We start from the raw sequence: 20,524 nt of genomic DNA on the forward strand, positions 1-20,524 counted from the left end.
TTCGATTTGTTGAAGGTGGTCCATATTAGGGGACTCGCACATACTTTGAGATTTTGCTATTATTTTTTGTTTGCAGTAAAAACTCGGGGTCAACACTGCTAAAATGTAACAAATGCGGTCTTAGCTGTCATATATAGCAATTTTTGTGTGATAAAAGCTTTGGCTGTGGACAGAAACGAGTCCGTTTTAGGCGGCAAATTTAGAGTGAACGCTGCCAAAATTGAAAAAAAGAGAAAAAGCCTAACGGTTTTGAGATTTGTGTTTCTGCAACTGTTTCGACATGTGCAAGTTATCCAGAGAGGGTGAATACAGCGAATAAAACTTTTTTGAGCGCTCTAGCGCCGTTGGTTTGTCAGAACAGGAGGTGGTCCATATTAGGAGCCGGTCCATATTAGGAGCCCTTCCCCTACTCTAAACTCGGAAAAAGACTCATTGCGACATATTTCGTACCCCGAAAAAATTCCGTAACCTCACCACTGCTGGTTTGAGAACGTGAGAACAATGTCAAATATAACATCAAAGCTGTGAATAAAACCCTATGCAACCGTGTCTGTTTTTGCTTTTATCTGTTTATCTTATCGTAGATCAAGGAAGTCCGTCGCGATATAACCTTCGTGGTTGAAAACGACGTTAAACACCAAATAAAGAAAGAAAGATCAAGGAAGTGGCGAGAAAACAAAGAAGTGTTCCACGCGCGCTTGCGTTATCTGTTAGCCCGACTTGAAGATATCTGTGAATGTATTTTGTATGGAACGTTGAATAAAATACGAAGGCTTTATCTAACTGCTTCTGTAGCTTCGCTGAGTTCGTTTTTGGCCTTCCGAGACAGGTCAGTGAAGGCTTTGCTTTTCCTCAAAAAATGTATCTTTGTCTGTGTACAATGTCTGAACGTTTGTCTGTCTGCCTTTATGTCTGTCTGTCTGTCTTTCTGCCTCTGTCTGCCTGTCTGCCTCTCTGTCTGCCTGTCTGCCTGTCTGCCGGATGTCTCTGTCTGTGTGCCTACCATTTTTGTCTGTCTATCTTTCTGCCTCTGTCTGACTGTCTGCCTGTCTGCCGGATGTCTCTGTCTGTGTGCCTACCATTTTTGTCTGTCTATCTTTCTGTCTCTGTCTGCCTGTCTGCCGGATGTCTCTGTCTGTGTGCCTACCATTTTTGTCTGTCTATCTTTCTGCCTCTCTGTCTGCCTGTCTGCCGGATGTCTCTGTCTGTGTGCCTACCATTTTTGTCTGTCCATCTTGAAGCTGAAAGATTTAGGAGTCTGTAATTCTTTGTCGTTGTTGTTGCCAAAGTCGCTTCGTCATCGCAATTTTCGAATGAACTTGGTGACCAGCGTTGACAAAGTTCCCTAACGGTTTGGGGAAAAGAGGGCTCAAAATTTTTCGACATTACTAGACATAATAGTATTGCATCATCACAGCAGCATGAGATTGTATGTAGTAGCTACAACTAACACGGTGAAGTGATAGCGATAGCTTGGTATATAGCTATAAAACAAGACTTGAAATTACATATAATATGGTAGCTATAAACCAAGACTTGAAATTACATATGATATGGTAGCTATAAACCAAGACTTGAAATTACATATAATATGGTAGCTATAAACCAAGACTTGAAATTAGATATAATATGGTAGCTATAAACCAAGACTTAAAATTACATATAATATGGTAGCTATAAACCAAGACTTGAAATTACATATAATATGGTAGCTATAAAACAAGACTTGAAATAACATATTTGTAATTTCAAGTCTTGTTTTAAAGCTACCAAGCTATCGCTGTCTGTTATAATAGCAGATCAGTGAGTGGCATATAGTTTCGACAAAACGATGTGTGTTCGGGAACTTACTTTGCTCATTTAATTTTCTGTATTATGTCCATTTATAGGTCCATCCTGTGCCGCAGTAACGGTTAAACCCAGTCACTTTGAACCTCCCCCATTTATCACAGGAAGAAAAAGAACTGTCCGCCAAAATGTCGTTGACTGCAGCACCAAATCTCATGGTGCAGTTCTAAACGGAAAACTAAAACATGAAAAGAAACACATTTGTAAATTAAAATCATAACTTGATTAAATGTAAAAATAAAAAAAACTAAACAGAAACAATATTGACAGTCCTAGTGTGGGACAAGTAGAAATAACTGTGCCGCACAGCACAGTACGATTTGACATCGATTTCTGTTTTATTACATTTGGCTTGAAAACTTCGAACCAAACGACGCCGCGTGTAAGCGGTGTACCGGTAACAAGGTTTCAAGATTAATAAAACAAATCCAATAGACTGCCAACGTTAACTGGGTCGATATATCTGTGAGCGTACCGTTTTGTTTTGTCAATAATTAATCGTTCCAACAACATACCTTTCTTGTTTTGTGATTCAAGATGAATGTAATCTGGGGCCTGCATGTGAGCATGGAGAAACACATTTACAAACCACATTAAAAAAAAAAGTATATCTTCACACACAAATTAAGACCGCACCATAATCTAACTCACAAACAGGACAGGGCATGATGACAGTAGATATTCCCTTGTGTTGTTGTCGAGTCAGTGAGATACCACAATTATGTCAACAGGAAAGAAGAGTGACATCATACAATACATGCTAAAACTACAAGGTAAATGTCTGGGTGTGTAGATACGAACAGAGTTCAAGGGAGAGGCTTGCCACTCCAAGAGGAGCGGAGATGTAAACAACAACGAGAGATCGGCATGTTGACAGTCTGCTCAGGTGGCGTTTCTTGAATAGGCTAAATCCTTTGCCTTGCCTTGCCTTGCTTACCAACCGACCACTGGGTCGGTATCATTTACACCCGTGACACAAATATGCTTATCGGTGGGTGTGGGAAAGCTTACTGAAGGTATCGATACGGGAGGGGGGGGGGGGGGGGATGGGATGGAGTGGGGGCATAGGAGGAAGTGGTGTGAGCGCACCGGTTTGATAGTAGTGCGTTTTGTGGGAGCACCCGATTGTTCGATCTGTCTGTGTGTTTTTGTCTTCTTTTTTTGCTCCCTTCTCTCTCTTGAAAGCCAATATAAATCATCATAACCATGTAAAGAAAGAAAGCACATGAGCTACATAAATTAGTCACACGTACCTTCTCTCTCTCTCTCTCTCTCTCTCTCTCTCTCTCTCTCTCTCTCTCTCTCTCTCTCTCTCTCTCTCTCTGAGGGAAACACAGACGTATGTTCAGTTTATGCAGGTAGCCGGACGATGTGGTTTTTAGCATGTACGGTACGTGTGACGTGCACCAGCAGGTAAGCACATAGACAAGAGAGAGAGAGAGAGAGAGAGAGAGAGAGAGAGAGAGAGAGAGAGAGAGAGAGAGAGAGAGAGAGAGAGAGAGAGAGAGAGAGAGAGAGAGAGAGAGAGAGAGATAGCAGAGGGTGGAGGAAAGAGAAGATGGTGGTGGGGTACCGTGAACGGGATTTTAATGTAAAGGAAGGACGAGAGTTGGGGTGGAATGAGGGGTAGTTCTGAATGTGCTTACCTGCTTACGGACAGAGACAGCGCCGTCGTGTTCTTGGCCGCGAACAAGCCGAAGCCGGGTAGATAAGAGGTGTTTGTAGGCGACTTGAGCTTTTATGTCAGTCATACCAGTCTGTGTCTGTGCAGGCCACACTTTCATTCAAGACGTACAAGTGAACGGACCTTTCCCGAACTGTTTTCTTTTGTTGTCGTTTTGTATGGAACACACACGGATTGACTCGACGCAGTGTGAACATTCTTCTTGTTACGCTGCACTCTTTCTCTCAACAGATATAAGCTTTCAAGTGTTTGGATTTACTGCACCTTGTGTGCATGGAATAAGCCGTCAACTTGTTGACGAATAATAGCGACGCCAAACTGAGGTAAGCTGTCCTTCAACAAAAGTCTACTCTTAAACACGCAACATTAACAGTTTGAAAAGTATAGGTTTTCAAACAAAAAAAGTGTTCAAAAAAAATAATACAATAGATAAAAAAGATAATACAAGAGAAAACAAAAACACAGAAAAAAAAGAATAACAGAGGTGAAAAAACACACATAGGAAAAAAGAGAATAAAGAGAAGAAGAAAAAATAAAAACTTGACTAAATGTAAAAAGAGAGAAAAAAAGACGGAAGCAAAACGAACACAAAGCGAACGCGAACACTTTTAAAACATTTTGTGATTGATTTGCTCATCCACTTAAAATAATGGTCCCGTCACATGGAACAACTTAAAAACAAGTCATAACATATTTTGTTTGTCTTGTCACATAAAAGTAACGAAAGCCATTATAAATTAATCGTCTGTTATTAGTCAAACTCCTCGATTTTTGTTTGTCTGTTTGTTTGTCATTTACTGTGAAAACTGACACAACATGGCTTAGCGGAATCATTTTAATGCACATTTTCACGCTGATTCCTCTAGGTCGGATTATCTGCTTAGCGCGTCAAGGCGGAAAGAGTTGAAAAGAAAGGGTGTTTGTACTGTATATGGTGTCTGTGATCAGAAACTGATGGTTTACGGGAGGAGGAGTGTACCTTTTATCTTTTTTTGGTTTATTTATTCATATTAAGTATATATAATTTCACTTTCTTCTTTATCTTATGTTCATTTTTTATTTTGACTAGAGTTCCTTTTTTAACGTTTAGTCAAGTTTTGACTAAATGTTTTAACGTAGAGGGGGGAATCGAGACGAGGGTGTGGTGTATGTGTGTGTGTGTCTGTCTGTGCGTGTGTGTGTGTAGAGCGATTCAGACTAAACTACTGGACCAATCTTTATGACATTTTACATGAGAGTTCCTGGGAATGATATCCCCGGAATTTTTTTATTTTTTTCGATAAATGTCTTTGATGACGTCATATCCGGCTTTTTGTAAAAGTTGAGGCGGCACTGTCACACCCTCATTTTTCAATAACATTGATTGAAATTTTGGCCAAGCAATCTTCGAAGAAGGCCGGACTTTGGTATTGCATTTCAGCTTGGTGGCTTAAAAATTAATTAATGACTTTGGTCATTAAAAATCTGAAAATTGTAAAAAAAAATTTTTTTAATAAAACGATCCAAATTTACGTTCATCTTATTCTTTATCATGTTCTGATTTCAAAAACATATAAATATGTTATATTTGGATTAAAATCAAGCTCTGAAAATTAAAAATATAAAAATTATGATCAAAATTAAATTTCCGAAATCGATTTAAAAACAATTTCATCTTATTCCTTGTCGGTTTCTGATTCCAAAAACATATAGATATGATATGTTTGGATTAAAAACACGCTCAGAAAGTTAAAACGAAGAGAGGTACAGTAAAGCGCTAGCGTGCTATGAAGCACAGCGCAACCGCTACCGCGCCAAACAGGCTCGTCATTTTCACTGCCTTTTGCACTAGCGGCGGACTACGTTCAGTTTCATTCTGTGAGTTCCACAGCTTGACTAAATGTAGTAATTTCGCCTTACGCGACTTGTTTATATTTCCCTCCATCTTTTAAGCCCTGTTTGGTTCTGTGTTGTTTTTGCTTGTGCTTTTTGTGTTCAGTTGTATTTTTGGCTCACGTAAGTGTAGCCTATGCGATCGTAACTTTGTCTGTCTGTGCGTGCGTGCGTATGTGCGTATGTGCGTGCGTGCGTGTGTATGTCTGTGGTAGAAACTCTAACATTTGAAGACGTCACATTACATTGACGTCACATTATGACGTAAGAGGGTTAGACGTCACGCGAAGGAAGTACTGAAAGTCTCGGTCATTATTATTTTGAGCGGGCCGAGACTAGTTGGCAGTCGTGTCCCTGTAAGTAGGCTACATGCAGACAGACAGATCTAGTGTCTCGCTTTCTTGCACAGTTTCACCTATGCTCTTTCTCTGTGTGTGTGTGTGTGTGTGTGTGTGTGTGTGTGTGTGTGTGTGTGTGTGTGTGTGTGTGTGTGAGTGTGTGTGTGTGTGTTACTGTTTGTCGATTTCTTACGTGAGCCTTGATGGCTTCGCCTCTTGTTTTTTGTTAGTTGTCCCGAAGAAGCCTCCATAGGTGAACATTGACCTTGTTTTTGTGTGTGTGCTGTACTTGTATTGATGAGTACAGATGTTTTTGTTTTTCAACTTTGTTCATCTCACCCACAGTCATTTTGTTGTTTTTGGTTTTTTTGCTTCATAAATTTTCCGCCCACTTGCCTATCTTTCTTTGTGAAGAGCAGCCTGAAGCACAATTTCATTTTTATGTTCTTATTCTGTCTGTCTGTCTGTCTCTGATCTGAGTCCACTTTACAAACTCCCATGTTTCACCCCCTCCAAAGTAGTACGTAAATCAACACATATGGGAGAAGGCGGGAAGAGGGTATGCAGAGGCCGGGAGGACAGAGGGGGGGGGGGGGGGGTATAGTAGGTAGACTGGGTATAGTGTGGAGTTGCCATGTCCACACTAAGAGCGTCTAACATTTGGAGGATGTGAGTGCACGCTGAAGTTCACCCGTGTTGACACAAGGGGATGTGGCCGCTCACTTCACGCATTCATTTCTAAGTAAAATCTGTGTGTGTCTCCACAGAAAAGATACAAAGAACATTTTTGCAAATTCACCCGCTAGTTTGATAAAGAGTAGTGACTCATCGTGTGTGTGTGTGTGTGTGTGTGTGTGTGTGGCTGGTGTGTGTGTGTGTGTATGTATGTGTGTGTGTGTGTGTGTGTGTGTGTGTGAGTGTTTGTGTGTGTGTGTGTGTGTACCCCCGTTTCCACAGGTTTGGTTGCCTAAATCACCATAAGGCAACCATCCACACGTGGATGGCAACCTAAACTCTGGATGGCAACCTAATTGTGTGGATGGTCGCTTCATTTAACACCGTTAAATTGACTTTTTTGACGGAAAGAATGTCATAACAATGTTCAAAATGACATTCTTTCCGTCCTCTATAGGCGACGAAATAGGTCAAATTTTGTGCATTTTTTAGTGCAAAATTCTTCGATGCCGGAGCGAGTACTGCACCCAGTGCTGTTGTAGTGCAAGTGCACTAGAAAGGCACTGCACCCAGTGCCGCCTCTTAGGTAACCATCCACACTTTAGGTGCGTGTGCACCCTCTCTCCTTCCAGATCCCTCTAACCCGTCTCTTCCTTTAATTTCTTATATTTCTCCGCTTTCAGCTTGCAGTGTACAATGTGGACACTTTCTAACTTTACGATGGCCACTGATAATTAACTGACCCGTTTGTTGTTCAGTTTTGATATCGTGGTTGTTGGGGGTTATTTATGTATGAGTGAAAATACCCGACTGGCTCTTTAGGAAACACTTTTGATCAGATTAATTTGATTTAATTTGGATTAATCCTTTTTTTTGTGTATGTTAAAAACTGAATTTTGCTTGGCTCTACTGTTGAGTATTTTTGGTTGGCGGTGGTAATCTTCAATGACTGGCTGTTTGGGTGAAACAGTTTGATTGGCTGTTGTGGTAAACTGTTGTAACAGTTGTCGTTCTTGTTGTTGACATTTTTCATTTTCTGTTTTGATGGAGATTTTGAACTTACTTTTTCGGTGAACTCTTTTGTCTGGTTTTGCTGGTGAAAACTGTTGTAATTTAATTTGCCATAAACTTCAGTTTTATGCATTCAGTTAATTCCTGCTTTTGATTTAGCGACTCAAGATGAACAAAGAACTGCAAACACTTCAAAGTCTCCGCTCCCTAGTCTGGAAGAAAAGCTGTCTGTGTAAGGATGTCGACCTTAAAGCCAGTTAATCCGTATGGTGGAGGAGAAAGTAGAGTATTGTCGGGCATGACGGTAGAACCATGTCTGCCGAATGATCTAACAAGGTACTCTATAAGTCGTGTAGGCTACTTGTCGTATGAGATCACACAACACGTCTGATATTTGTACTGAATAGACTGTTGCACGTAAAAGACCTCGGTCATTTTGCCGTAAGTGCAGGTGGCTGAGTACACCTACACACGCATACACCTGGGTAGCGCGACTCTGTTGCTGCTAGCTTTCCACTGGTAGGAAGCGACCCAAATTTTTAAAGTATTGAACATTGAAATTAAAAAATTGAAAATTGAGAGAAGCTGTGCAGAAAACCATCACCAGTAAAGTAGCAACCTTCTCGCCAAACATCCAATTTGTCAGCGAAATCGTTCAACTTGCTTGTTCAGAGAGCTAAAGCAAGCGCAATATTTTGGTGACACAAAAGGTTACAGACTGGATGCGGATTTTGCGAAATGTGAAACTTTGCGCATTTTCGGAAAATCGCTGCCGATTTCGCGGAATGACAAGAAATGTTGCCCATTACGCGAATTCGACAGTTCCGTGAATTAGGCACGACACATACATTAAAGGCACAGTAAGCCTCCCGTAAACCATCACAGATACTGTCAGGCTTTTACACACAGTACAAACACCCTTCCACTTGAACGCTCACCGAACGGGAACATCCTGGCTGCTTTCTGTCGAGAGTGAGACATTTTCAAAGAATTTATTTTTGTGGACCATCTGTTCTACAATCAGGCGCCTCATTTTGCCGCTAGAACTAACTTTTAAAATCTAAATAATAAATTGACAGCTTGTAACACAAACATTCTTAAATCATAAAAGATTTCTTTTTTCATCAAGACAAGATCAGTAAAATTCGAAGTTTGAAAGTTTAAAAAAAGATAGCCCGGAAGCAGGGTCACGAAAAGTCGTGTCTCAAAGCAGACGATTTTTCTGCATAGTGCTCGCTTTCTTTGAAGGCAGCCGCCGCCGACAAGTTCGTGTGACTCGCAGCCGTTTGTCGCGTTTTAGAATCAGAGGTACACAATAACGTGCTATTGCAGATACAGCCAGTTGCATTGAAATCACAAACTGACGACTAAATTGTGAAAAAAAGGAAAGTGGATCACACGGGTTTACGATGGCTCAGGGGTTAGATAAACCACGAAATCTGGTGTGCGGTTTACGCGAGCTAAATAGCACTTCAAACGAACTGTTTCATGTAATGCTATTAAATGCTATTGCAAGTGTGTTCCATAAGGTTACAACTGCTTTTTTTCATTTGAAGATTTAAATCTTTTTGTAATCCATTTGAGACATACTGGGGCTTTAACTGCTGTTTGTTTGTTTGTTTGTTTGTTTGCTTAACGCCCAGCCGACCACGAAGGGCCATACCAGGGCGGTGCTGCTTTGACATATAACGTGCGCCACACACAAGACAGACTTCATGTCTCACCCAGTCACATTATTCTGACACCAGACCAACCAGTCCTAGCACTAACCCCATAATGCCAGACGCCAGGCGGAGCAGCCACTAGATTGCCAATTTTAAAGTCTTAGGTATGACCCGGCCGGGGTTCGAACCCACGACCTACCGATCACGGGGCGGACTATGGAAAGCCGTTTGGCTCATAACCATTACACGTGTAAAAAATGATTAGTGCACGTGTAATAAATAATTAATACACGTGTAATTAATGATTAATACACGTGTAATAAAAATGTCATACACGTGTACGAAATGATTAAATACACGCGTAATAAACATTTCTTACACGTGCATGAAATATTTATTACACGTGTATTTAATCATTTCTTACACGTGTATGAAATATTTATTACACGTGTATTTAATCATTATGCTATTCCATAGCATAAGAACAAAGATAAATTACACGTGCAATAAGAAATAAATACACGTGTATTAATCATTTATTCCACGTGTATTTATGATTTTTTACACGTGTAAAAAATGATTAGTACACGTGTAATAAATGATTAATACACGTGTAATTAATGATTAATACACGTGTAATAAAAATGTCATACACGTGTACGAAATGATTAAATACACGCGTAATAAACATTTCTTACACGTGCATGAAATATTTATTACACGTGTATTTAATCATTTCTTACACGTGTATAAAATATTTATTACACGTGTATTTAATCATTATGCTATTCCATAGCATAAGAAAAAAAGATAAATTACACGTGCAATAAGAAATAAATACACGTGTATTAATCATTTATTACACGTGTATTTATGATTTATTACACGTGTAATGGTTATGAGCCAAACGGCTTTCCATAACCACTAGGCCAACCGTGCCGGTTTTAACTGCTGTTGCCACACATATTGTTCATTGACAACACCCTCTGCTAACACTGCATTGCAGAGTGGAGTAATGCCACTTATTTCCACATTTAGATGAACAATACAAATAACGGTCGGAGCAGCAATGGGTTTGCAGGCGGTGTGCATATGTCGTGCCAACATTTTTGCCCATTTCGCGTAATCGACAAAACGCTGCCCAATACGTGAAATCGGCAGCGTTTTGCCGAAATCGCGTAAAGGCTTCTAAAATTTGCCCATTTCGCGAAATCGGCAGCCACATTTTGGATTTAAAGTTCTCAAATGCCTGAGATATCATCACACTTAGACAACTTTCTTTCTTTCTTTATTTGGTGTTTAACGTCATTTTCAACCACGAAGGTTATATCGCGACGGACTTAGACAACTAGATACTCCAATGGATAGATATCGCAATAATCGATTAGTTATGGCAAGTTATTGCAGAAAGTGTAGTTTTCGTGCATTTCAGGAGTAATGCTCGACACAGACCAACATAGACCATACAAAACATAGTAGGGAGGTAAAGCAATGTTAACGCAATGTTTTGGTGACACAAAAAGTAACAGACTGGCTGTCGCTTTTGCGAAATGGGCAAATTTTAGAAGCCTTTACGCGATTTCGGCAAAACGCTGCCGATTTCACGTATTGGGCAGCGTTTTGCCGATTACGCGAAATGGGCAAAAATGTTGCCCATTACGCGGAATCGGCAATTTCGTGAATTCGGCACGACACATACATCAGTGAAACACAGCTACTGTGACATCTGACGGCGCTCTGTACTCATTATCGATTCACTTTTACCTGCCCTGGATTTATTGGCGCTATTAAAACACACCACATAAGCGTTATGTGCTACGTTACATTTGTAATGAGGAATTTTACCTGTATGTTTTGTACTGATTTGTGGTGCAGTTTTCGTGGCAGCTGCGCAGTGTGGTATGCGCTTAACGGTATGTTCTAGCGATAATGGACAGAACCAAACAATCATAAATCAATACAGAATGAGCCTGACATACAATGGTCTAAAAGGGTGGTTTGGACCAGTAAACACTGACCGCTGAAGTCAGTTTAACTTTAAAGTATACCCTTCAAAAATGTGAAGGACCTCTTTTTCAAACGCATGCCATATGCCTGTCTTACCCTGTGCCGAATATCCTTGCGAATATGAACATGTTGTATTCGGCAAAAAAAGAGGCGAATGGACAGGAAAAAAATATTGAAAATTCGAAGCCTTACCGATCATTGCGAATGCATACAAATCATATACGAATGTCTTGCGGATGTATTACGAACGTTGCGAGTGGCCTTGCGAGTGTTGCGAGTGCTTGCAAACATTTTACGAATAAAGCGATTATGCAATTCGCATTGTTCGTAATACTGCTCTTACACCGTGCCGAGTTTCCCTTGCGAATAGAATTCACCAATAATTCGTAATGATCGGGACATGGTCGCAAGACATTCGTAAATGTTCTTAACCATTTGCCACCATTCGTCTCTTGTTGCGAATAGCCAACATGCTCCTAATATTCGCAAGGAATGCATATTCTTCAGTATTCGCAAGCCATTCGTAATCATCGTAAAGGTATTCGTAGCGCTCGCAAGGCATTCGCAATGATCGGTATACATTCGCAAGCACTCGCAACTATTCGTAAGACATTCGCAAGAAATGTGTATATGAACATGTTGTATTTGGCGAAAAAAAGAGACTAATGGACAGGACAAATATTGACCATTCGAAGCCTTACGAATCCTTGCGAATGTCTTACGAATGGTTGCGAGTGCTTGCGAATGTCTACTGATCATTGCGAATGCATACGAATCTATATTCGCAAGGATATTCGGCACAGTGTAAGACAGGCATAACGAATGTTTGCGAATGCCTTGCGAGCCTGACGAATACATTGCGATGATTACGAATGTTCGCAAGGATATTCAGCACAGTGTGAGACAGGCATAACGAATGGTTGCGAATGCCTTGCGAGCGTCACGAATACATTGCGATGATTACGAATGTCTTGCGAAATCTTACAAGTACGTTGCAAAAAAGTTAAGAATACGACTTCTTTGCGAATATTAGGAACATGTTCCTATGTTCAAAACAAGGGACGAATGGTGGCGAATGGTTAAGAACATTTACGAATGTCTTGCGACCATGTCCCGATCATTGTGAATTATTGGACAATTCTGTTCGCAAGGGCAATTCGGCACAGTGTAAGAGTAGCAATACAAACATGACAAGGTTAAATGATTTAATTATTTTCTGTATTGTTTTATTGAAGAACTGAGGACTGTCTCCAGACAATGTTACGTCAAACATGTCCGTGAAAACAACACAAGAGCTTGTTAGGGGAAGGGCTGATACAACGAATAATGTAACAAAAACGAATAATGTAACAATTCGCCCCCGAATAATGTAGCAATGTTACTAGTTTTTGTCCTGGCATGTCTTGCACCGATTTCATAGGACGTTGAAAACTGCCCCCTTTTAAAAGAAAACCTCAATTTTCCCGCCTGTTTAGCATGACACAGTAACACTGTCTGCCAAAAATGTTCCAAGAGCAAGACTCCCTGCACGTGATGTTTCAATCAAATTGTCAAACCCTTGATTTTTGGCGAATATTTTAAAGATTGTGAACCTTTACTTTCAGTGACAAGAACATTGAGTGACGATGATAATATATGGAGGACCAGATAACGTATACAAGGGCGGGGGGTGATAAGTGTTGTATGGCTGAAGATAAGCGACATGACAAGTCTTTACTTAGTAAATTTACATGCTGTCATTTACACGAGCATTTCCCGTAAACTGGAAACTGCTGTAGGCGCCCCAGCAAAGTCAATACTCTTTTCGAATCAGCAGAGTATTTTGCTTGAATACCCCCCTCTCCCCCCGCCTCAGTAAGTCTACACGCGCGTGTGTGTGTGCGTACGTGTGTGTGCGCATGTGTGTTGCGTGCGTGTATGTGTGTGTGTGTGTGTGTGTGAGTGTGTGCATGTGTGTATGTGTGTGTGCGTGTGCTTTTGCGTGCAGTGTGTGTGTGTGTGTGATGCCGGTGGTGGTGGTGGTGGTGGGGAGGGGGGGGTTAGGGTATGCCAGTGTGACTGTACGTGTAATAGGATACTTTGCCTACAATATACTTAGTTCGGTCCCTTCGTTGTTTAGGGACGGTATGATTCCCCACTAGCGTGCGTGTGTCAGTAGGCTGCTTGTTCAAAGCTGTGATGACTGTGCTGGCCATACTATCGCAATGATGTCTTTAGGGTTGAACTAAACTCGGGCCACTGAACGTCACACAATCCTTCAGAGCTTGAAAGGGTTGTAAGGAAGACACCAGATCAAATCTGTGATGTCCGTGTGATCTGACAAGATTAACACGACGTGTCCATTATGTTCCAGATTGAACTGAAACCCGACAAGAGAAAACGATGGAGAAAGACAAGTCCCAAACCGGACCGGAGGTGATCAACGGCTTTGAGATGACCATGAAACACGACGGGCTGTCCATAGATGACGTCAAACTCTCACAGGACATACCCATGACCAAGTTGAGGGTATGACGCCTTGTCTTTGTAATGACGTGTATAGCCCTCACATCATCCCCATGACTGAACTGAGAGTATGACGTCACGGATTCGTGATAACGTCAATTACCCGACCTGTATGACATCTAGATGATGAAACTGACTGCATGACGCTATGTGTTTTGATGACATCAAAGATCAGTATAAAATCCAAGTGACGAAGAGGACGATGTGGTGCGGGACACCCTTTTGAATACGAAGGAATGATGCTAGGTCTGTGTGACGTCAATAATGACATCTCCATGACCATTCTGAAGGAATGATGCTATGTCTTTGTAACAACGTTAAACAGCTATTACAATTTGCATCCAATGACCAAGTTAAAGGTAAAACTCTTTTCATTTGTACCTGGCTCATGTTTTACAGCCCTACTATTACACTTCCTTTTGAGAATGACCAAAACAGTTCAAAACACGCCCAAGTTGAAATGTTTCAACGTGTATATCAGTCGCAATAGACGAATTCCGAATATAACTATGTCGGCATTATGTGGGTTGTGAAAGAGTGAATACCATTGCTTTTAGTGAGGCAAACTATCCACGGGCTAGTTTCAAGCGAGGGGTGTGTCTGAAACACGCGGACAAGGAGTAAGTACGGTTGTTTGTCTCGCTAAAAGCAAGGGTATTCACTCTGTCACATGTAACCAATACAAACCCGACAGAGTTATTTCATAACACCATCTATTCAAAGCATTATCAGCCACCCAAGTCACAACGAAAGCAAGGGTGTTTAATTAATATTTGACTGTCTCTGTCTGTGCAAATATTCAAGAACAAGCAGTCGTTATTCTTCTTGTTCTTGTTCAAAAGCCAGGGTGTTTTGGAATTTGTCCCTGTCTGTGCAGATCTTCAAAAACGTGTTGGTGGTGTTAGAGGTGATGAGAGTGTGTCCATGTCTGTGCAGATCACACTAAGTGTTGGTGGTGTTAGAGGTGATGAGAATGTGTTCCTGTCTGTGCAGATTATCACTACCTGCTGGTGGTGTTGAGAGTGTGTCCCTATCTGTGCAGATCACACTAAGTGTTGGTGGTGTTAGAGGTGATGAGAATGTGTCCCTGTCTGTGCAGATTATCACTACCTGCTGGTGGTGTTGAGAGTGTGTCCCTATCTGTGCAGATCACACTAAGTGTTGGTGGTGTTAGAGGTGATGAGAATGTGTCCCTATCTGTGCAGATCATCACTGGTGTTGGTGGTGTTAGAGGTGATGAGAGTGTGTCCCTGTCTGTGCAGATCACACTAAGTGTTGGTGGTGTTAGAGATGTTGAGAGTGTGTCCCTATCTGTGCAGATCACACTAAGTGTTGGTGGTGTTAGAGGTGATGAGAGTGTGTCCCTGTCTGTGCAGATCACATTAGGTGTTGGTGGTGTTAGAGGTGATGAGAATGTGTCCCTGTCTGTGCAGATCACTCTAAGTGTTGGTGGTGTTAGATGTGATGAGAGTGTGTCCCTGTCTGTGCAGATCACACTAAGTTGGTGGTGTTAGAGGTGATGAGAATGTGTTCCTGTCTGTGCAGATTATCACTACGTGCTGATGGTGTTGAGAGTGTGTCCCTATCTGTGCAGATCACACTAAGTGTTGGTGGTGTTAGAGGTGATGAGAATATGTCCCTGTCTGAGCAAATCATCACTGCGTGTTGGTGGTGTTAGAGGTGTTGAGAGTGTGTCCCTATCTGTGCAGATCACACTAAGTGTTGGTGGTGTTAGAGGTGGTGAGAGTGTGTCCCTATCTGTGCAGATCACACTAAGTGTTGGTGGTGTTAGAGATGATGAGAGTGTGTCCCTATCTGTGCAGATCACCACTGGTGTTGGTGGTGTTAGAAGTGGTGAGAGTGTGTCCCTATCTGTGCAGATCACACTAAGTGTTGGTGGTGTTAGAGGTGATGAGAGTGTGTCATTATCTGTGCAGATCATCACTGGTGTTGGTGGTGTTCGAGATGGTGAGAGTGTGTCCCTCTCTGTGCAGATTATCACTATAAGTGTTGGTGGTGTTAGAGATGATGAGAATGTGTCCCTGTCTATGCAGATGATCACTACGTGCTGGTGGTGTTAGAGGTGATGAGAGTGTGTCCCTATCTGAGCAGATCATCACTACGTGTTGGTGGTGTTAGATGTGATGAGAGTGTGTCCCTATCTATATCTGAGCAGATTATCACTGCGTGTTAGTGATGTTAGAGATGATGAGAATGTGTCCCTGTCTGTGCAGATCACACTAAGTGTTGGTGGTGTTAGATGTGATGAGAGTGTGTCTCTGTCTGAGCAAATCATCAATGCGTGTTGGTGGTGTTAGAGGTGGTGAGAGTGTGTCCCTATTTGAGCAGATCATCACTGCGTGTTAGTGGTGTTAAAGGTGATGAGAGTGTGTCCCTATCTGAGCAGATCATCACTGCGTGTTAGTGGTGTTAGAGATGATGAGAATGTGAGCAGATCACACAAAGTGTTGGTGGTGTTAGATGTGATGAGAGTGTGTCTCTGTCTGAGCAAATCATCACTGCGTGTTGGTGGTGTTAGAGGTGGTGAGAGTGTGTCCCTATCTGAGCAGATCATCACTGCGTGTTGGTGGTGTTAGAGATGGTGAGAGTGTGTCCCTATCTGTGCAGATTATCACTAAGTGTTGGTGGTGTTAGAGATGATGAGAATATGTCCCTGTCTGTGCAGATTATCACTACGTGCTGGTGGTGTTGAGAGTGTGTCCCTATCTGTGCAGATTATCACTGCGTGTTGGTGGTGTTAGAGATGATGAGAATGTGTCCCTATCTGTGCAGATTATCACTACGTGCTGGTGGTGTTAGAGATGATGAGAATGTGTCCCTGTCTGTGCAGATCATCACTACGTGTTGGTGGTGTTAGATGTGATGAAAGCGTGTCCCTATCTGAGCAGATCATCACTGCGCGTTAGTGGTGTTAGATGTGATGAGAGTGTGTCCCTATCTGAGCAGATCATCACTGCGTGTTAGTGGTGTTAGATGTGATGAGAATGTGCCCCTAGCCTCTCTGTGCAGATTATCACAAAGTGCATGAGGTGTTAAAGGTGATGAGAGTGTCCCTGTCTGTGCAGATCATCACTAAGTGTTGGTGGTGTTAGAGATGATGAGAGTTTGTCCCTGTTTGTGCAGATCTTCAAGAACGTGTTGGTGGTGAGCACGGGCTTCCTGTTCCTGTTCACGGCCTACCAGTCCATGGCCAACCTGCAGACGTCGCTCAACAAGGAGGCCAACGTGGGCACGTACAGCCTGTCCGCCGTCTACGCCGGTCTCATCGTGTCCTGCATCTTTCTGCCGAAGTAGGCTTCTTTTTATTAGCGTGTCACCACCCCATCCTGAAGAGTGAATACTCGGTGGGCATATTGTAGACATTATTATGTAGACTCTATTTGCAGGAAGCTGTTGACTAAATAAGTGCAACCAAGCCAATACTTCGATGTTTATGATATGATCCAAGCCAGTCACACTAAATGTTACAAGGCGAGGATGTTGACGTTCTTCAAAAGTAACTTCAAGAAATGCACTGCGGAGGTCAAAGCTGTCAGGTACTGCACTAATTTGCCTTTTTTGTATTGGTAACGTATGCTTCAACAGCCAGCAACATAATTATGGCATTTAGGAAGCTCCAAGCGTTTAGCTGATTGTTATAGATTATTACAGCAAAGAAAAAATACAGCAACATTATTGTCAAAGACTATGTTGAAAGGTACTGTCAGACACATGTGAGGCAACATACAGCTACATCTCTGACCCCTGTGCAGGTTCATAATCGGCAGATTGGGCTGCAAGTGGACAATCCCGCTGTGCATGACTGGTTACGCGGCCTACATGGCGGCCAACTTCTACGCTGTAATCTGGCTCATGACCCTTGCTGGCGTCTTGGTGGGCATCGGGGCGGCGCCCATGTGGTCAGCAAAGTGCACCTATCTCACGCAGCTAGGCGTGTGGTACTCCAAGCTGACCAAACAGTCCGAGGATGCCGTCATCAACAAGTTCTTTGGCTTCTTCTTCATGATGTTTCAGACAAGTTGGTATTCAGAGCTACTCTCTTACTGTGACAAGCTGCATCAGTGTTCTTGTCCTCGCTTTCTTGCTTTGACTATCTGTGTTATGACCCAATATTACCCAAATCGCTCATTTATAATGAGCTTCAAGGGCTGGACTTAGTGTTTGAGAGGTAGTAGCTTCCTAAAGGAGGCAGATCGGGATCTGGGGGCCTTCCACCCTAGATTGTGTTGAAATGTAGCATTTGAAAGGGGTATTTTAAGTTTGTCCATGAAAAGATACATTTGCCGGGGGGGGGGGGGGGGGGGGGAGGAGGGGGGAATGGGGCTTCCGGACCCCAAGAGACCCATAGATCCACCCCTGGGTTCAGTTGTTGGAAAAGAGGAAAGAGCGCTTCGTGCATTCATGAATTGTACATGTTGACCTCAAGTTTGATTGCACTTTACAAATTACATTTATAGGTTACCTTTCAAACTCGACCTCGTTCTCTGCTTATTCAAGGTCAAATCTGGGGCAACCTGATCTCCTCCACTGTGCTGCAGAAGAAACCCGACTCCAACGAGACAGACAACGACACGGCTCCAATCTGTGGGGCGGAGTTCCTGCCTGCCACAGAGACCAACAACAGCGGCTTCACACAGCCCTCGGATCTGGTCAGTCTCAACAATACTCTCATTTCACTTCTCTCATCATTTCTCGAGTCTCTTTACTGCAACGACCAACCGAAAGCTTCACTTCTGCGGCATTTATTAAGTTTGCCTTGTTATTAATGGCAACATAAACATTTTGCCGATCAACCTTTGGAGCAAGGCCTTACACTTGTCCCATGTCTCTCGTTTACTTAGGTTAGGTGCATTTAGAAAATGTCATGGTTTCACAATCACTGACGCCATACTTCACATAATGCAGTAGATAGGCCTATACTTATTCGACTTTCAATTGTGAAGACTGTTGACTAAATTTGAAAGAACCAGAAGAGCTGTCTAGGGTAATTATGTAAACAATTGATTTAGTCATAGTGATGTACTTTCTGGACACTGGTCAATGCACTGAGCAAAGCCAGTCACTCGCACTCACCTGTCTGTCTACGTTTGCTCACAGGTGCGCAACCTGTGCATCATCTACCTGTGCTGCGCTGTGGTCGCAGTGGTTATCGTGTCCTTGCTGCTGGACCCCATCAAGCTGGACCAGGAGTCTTCAGTGGAGGACCGCAAACTGTCCCCCAAAATCTTGGTGGCTACCTTGAAACACCTGGTCAGCTCACCTGCACAAATATTGCTCGTCCCCCTCACCATGTACAGCGGCATAGAGCAGGCCTTCATTGGCGGCGACTACACCCAGGTGAGAGGATGCTTGAAAAAAGAACCCACACGTAAAACAAAACAAAAACAGGCAGTGCAAGAAAAAGAAAAGCTGCCCATGATCGTCGCTCGTCCAGATCTCAACCCAACTTTGCCTTCGAGCATGCCTTTGCTGAATGATGTTAACGATGTCATAATTCTCGCAAAGAGATGGAAGAAGAGTTACTTTGCCATAGATGTTCCCAGGAAGTGTAACTCCCTGACTGGTTTTGGGGGGGTGTTCCCAAAATGAGGCAAGGGTCCGGTAGCCGCCCAGGCCCCTTTTGGGGTACAGGGACGATGCCTGTTGGGGGTTCAGGGGGACAAAACGCTGAAATATTTTTACATTTAATGGTAATTGTGGGGTCTTTCTTCGTGTACGAGGTACATCAAGCAGCCGGGAGGAGAGAAGGGGGGGGGGGGGGGGGGGGAGGGGGGTCTGGAACCCAGAACCCCCCCCAGGTCCGGCCCTGGTGGATATGAAGAAAACTGCATTGCAAATCAATCATTTTCTGCTTGTGGCACAAAAAAACGTGAGATCAAAAACTTCAAGAAGTGGACACACACACATACACACACACACACACACACACACCAATTTATATATCCACCAGACTACCGGGAAGTGGCAACTGTGGTATCCTGAATCCTGACGACGACCCCAGACTCAAAAGCGAAAGCCATGATTCACGATAAGCAGTTACAATTCTGTCTGTCCACAGTCGTACGTGAGCTGTACCCTGGGGGTCGCCCAAGTGGGATACATCTTCATCTGTTACGGCGTGGTGGACGCCCTCTGCTCCTTCACCTTCGGCAGACTCGTGCAGTATGTGGGCCACATGCCGTTCTTCGCACTCGGTAAGAAAGCCTGCGTGTACGTAGCACTTATGTCCGGGCGATCAGTGTATGAGAGGGAAGGGCTTCCAATATGAGGCTGGGGTATAAGAGCTTGACAATCGGTGGCTCTGTTGAAATTTAGCATTTGAAAAGGGTATTTTGGGTCTCTTTGGGTACATTTTGAAAGGTGGGGGAGGCGGGGCCTTTGGGAATTCCGGATCCCCTCGCCCTAGACCCAGCCATGCAGATTTTAAAGGACTTGCAGCTCAGAGGGAAGCAACACAGGCTTTTTAACTAGTTTGTCCCCAGTGGATCCCAAGTTCACAGCAAAAAATCTCAGGGCTTTTGAAAAATGGGTAGCGCCGTACTGTATGGCAGATCGTTTTCCTGAGGGAGAAAGCAACCTGATTTTTCATGAGGGTAACCTCACAGGACTATATACCTTACCTTACCTTACCTATCTTGCTGTGTGCTTTCTTGGGGCCCCAAACTCTTTACAACACGAGCAGCGCAATGCACTGCATCACACACCCCATAGGTTGACGTATGCCTGGTAGGGAACAAAATAGACACAATAAGGACACTTTATTGCCCACACTCATGCTTACAGGAAGATGACACTTTGTCTTTTAGTGCCACAACGCCCCACTGCTACCATTACTATCAAAACAGCTTTTCCTTATTTGTTAACGATGCTAATGGTGCAGTTGGATATTTCCTAGGAGT

At 42.9% G+C, this 20,524-nt stretch overlaps 1 protein-coding gene across 3 annotated transcripts in view; it reads left to right on the forward strand.

The window, feature by feature from the left end:
• Positions 1-20,524, forward strand: part of LOC138972274 (UNC93-like protein) — a 40,560-nt gene that overhangs the window by 17,261 nt on the left and 2,775 nt on the right. The window contains exons 1-7 of one of the 3 annotated variants that reach the window (XM_070344992.1): positions 723-829; positions 13,453-13,607; positions 16,749-16,915; positions 17,378-17,643; positions 18,123-18,274; positions 18,723-18,962; positions 19,684-19,819. In XM_070344992.1, coding sequence (XP_070201093.1) covers positions 13,482-13,607; positions 16,749-16,915; positions 17,378-17,643; positions 18,123-18,274; positions 18,723-18,962; positions 19,684-19,819 — 1,087 coding nt within the window. In that variant the 5' untranslated portion in view covers positions 723-829; positions 13,453-13,481. Of the gene's footprint in view, positions 1-722; positions 830-3,483; positions 3,856-13,452; positions 13,608-16,748; positions 16,916-17,377; positions 17,644-18,122; positions 18,275-18,722; positions 18,963-19,683; positions 19,820-20,524 lie in introns of those variants that run through there. The other 2 variants (XM_070344984.1, XM_070344988.1) reach the window with 2 other exon arrangements.

This window comes from Littorina saxatilis, linkage group LG1, assembly GCF_037325665.1.
Source record: "Littorina saxatilis isolate snail1 linkage group LG1, US_GU_Lsax_2.0, whole genome shotgun sequence".
Classification (NCBI taxonomy): domain Eukaryota; kingdom Metazoa; phylum Mollusca; class Gastropoda; order Littorinimorpha; family Littorinidae; genus Littorina; species Littorina saxatilis.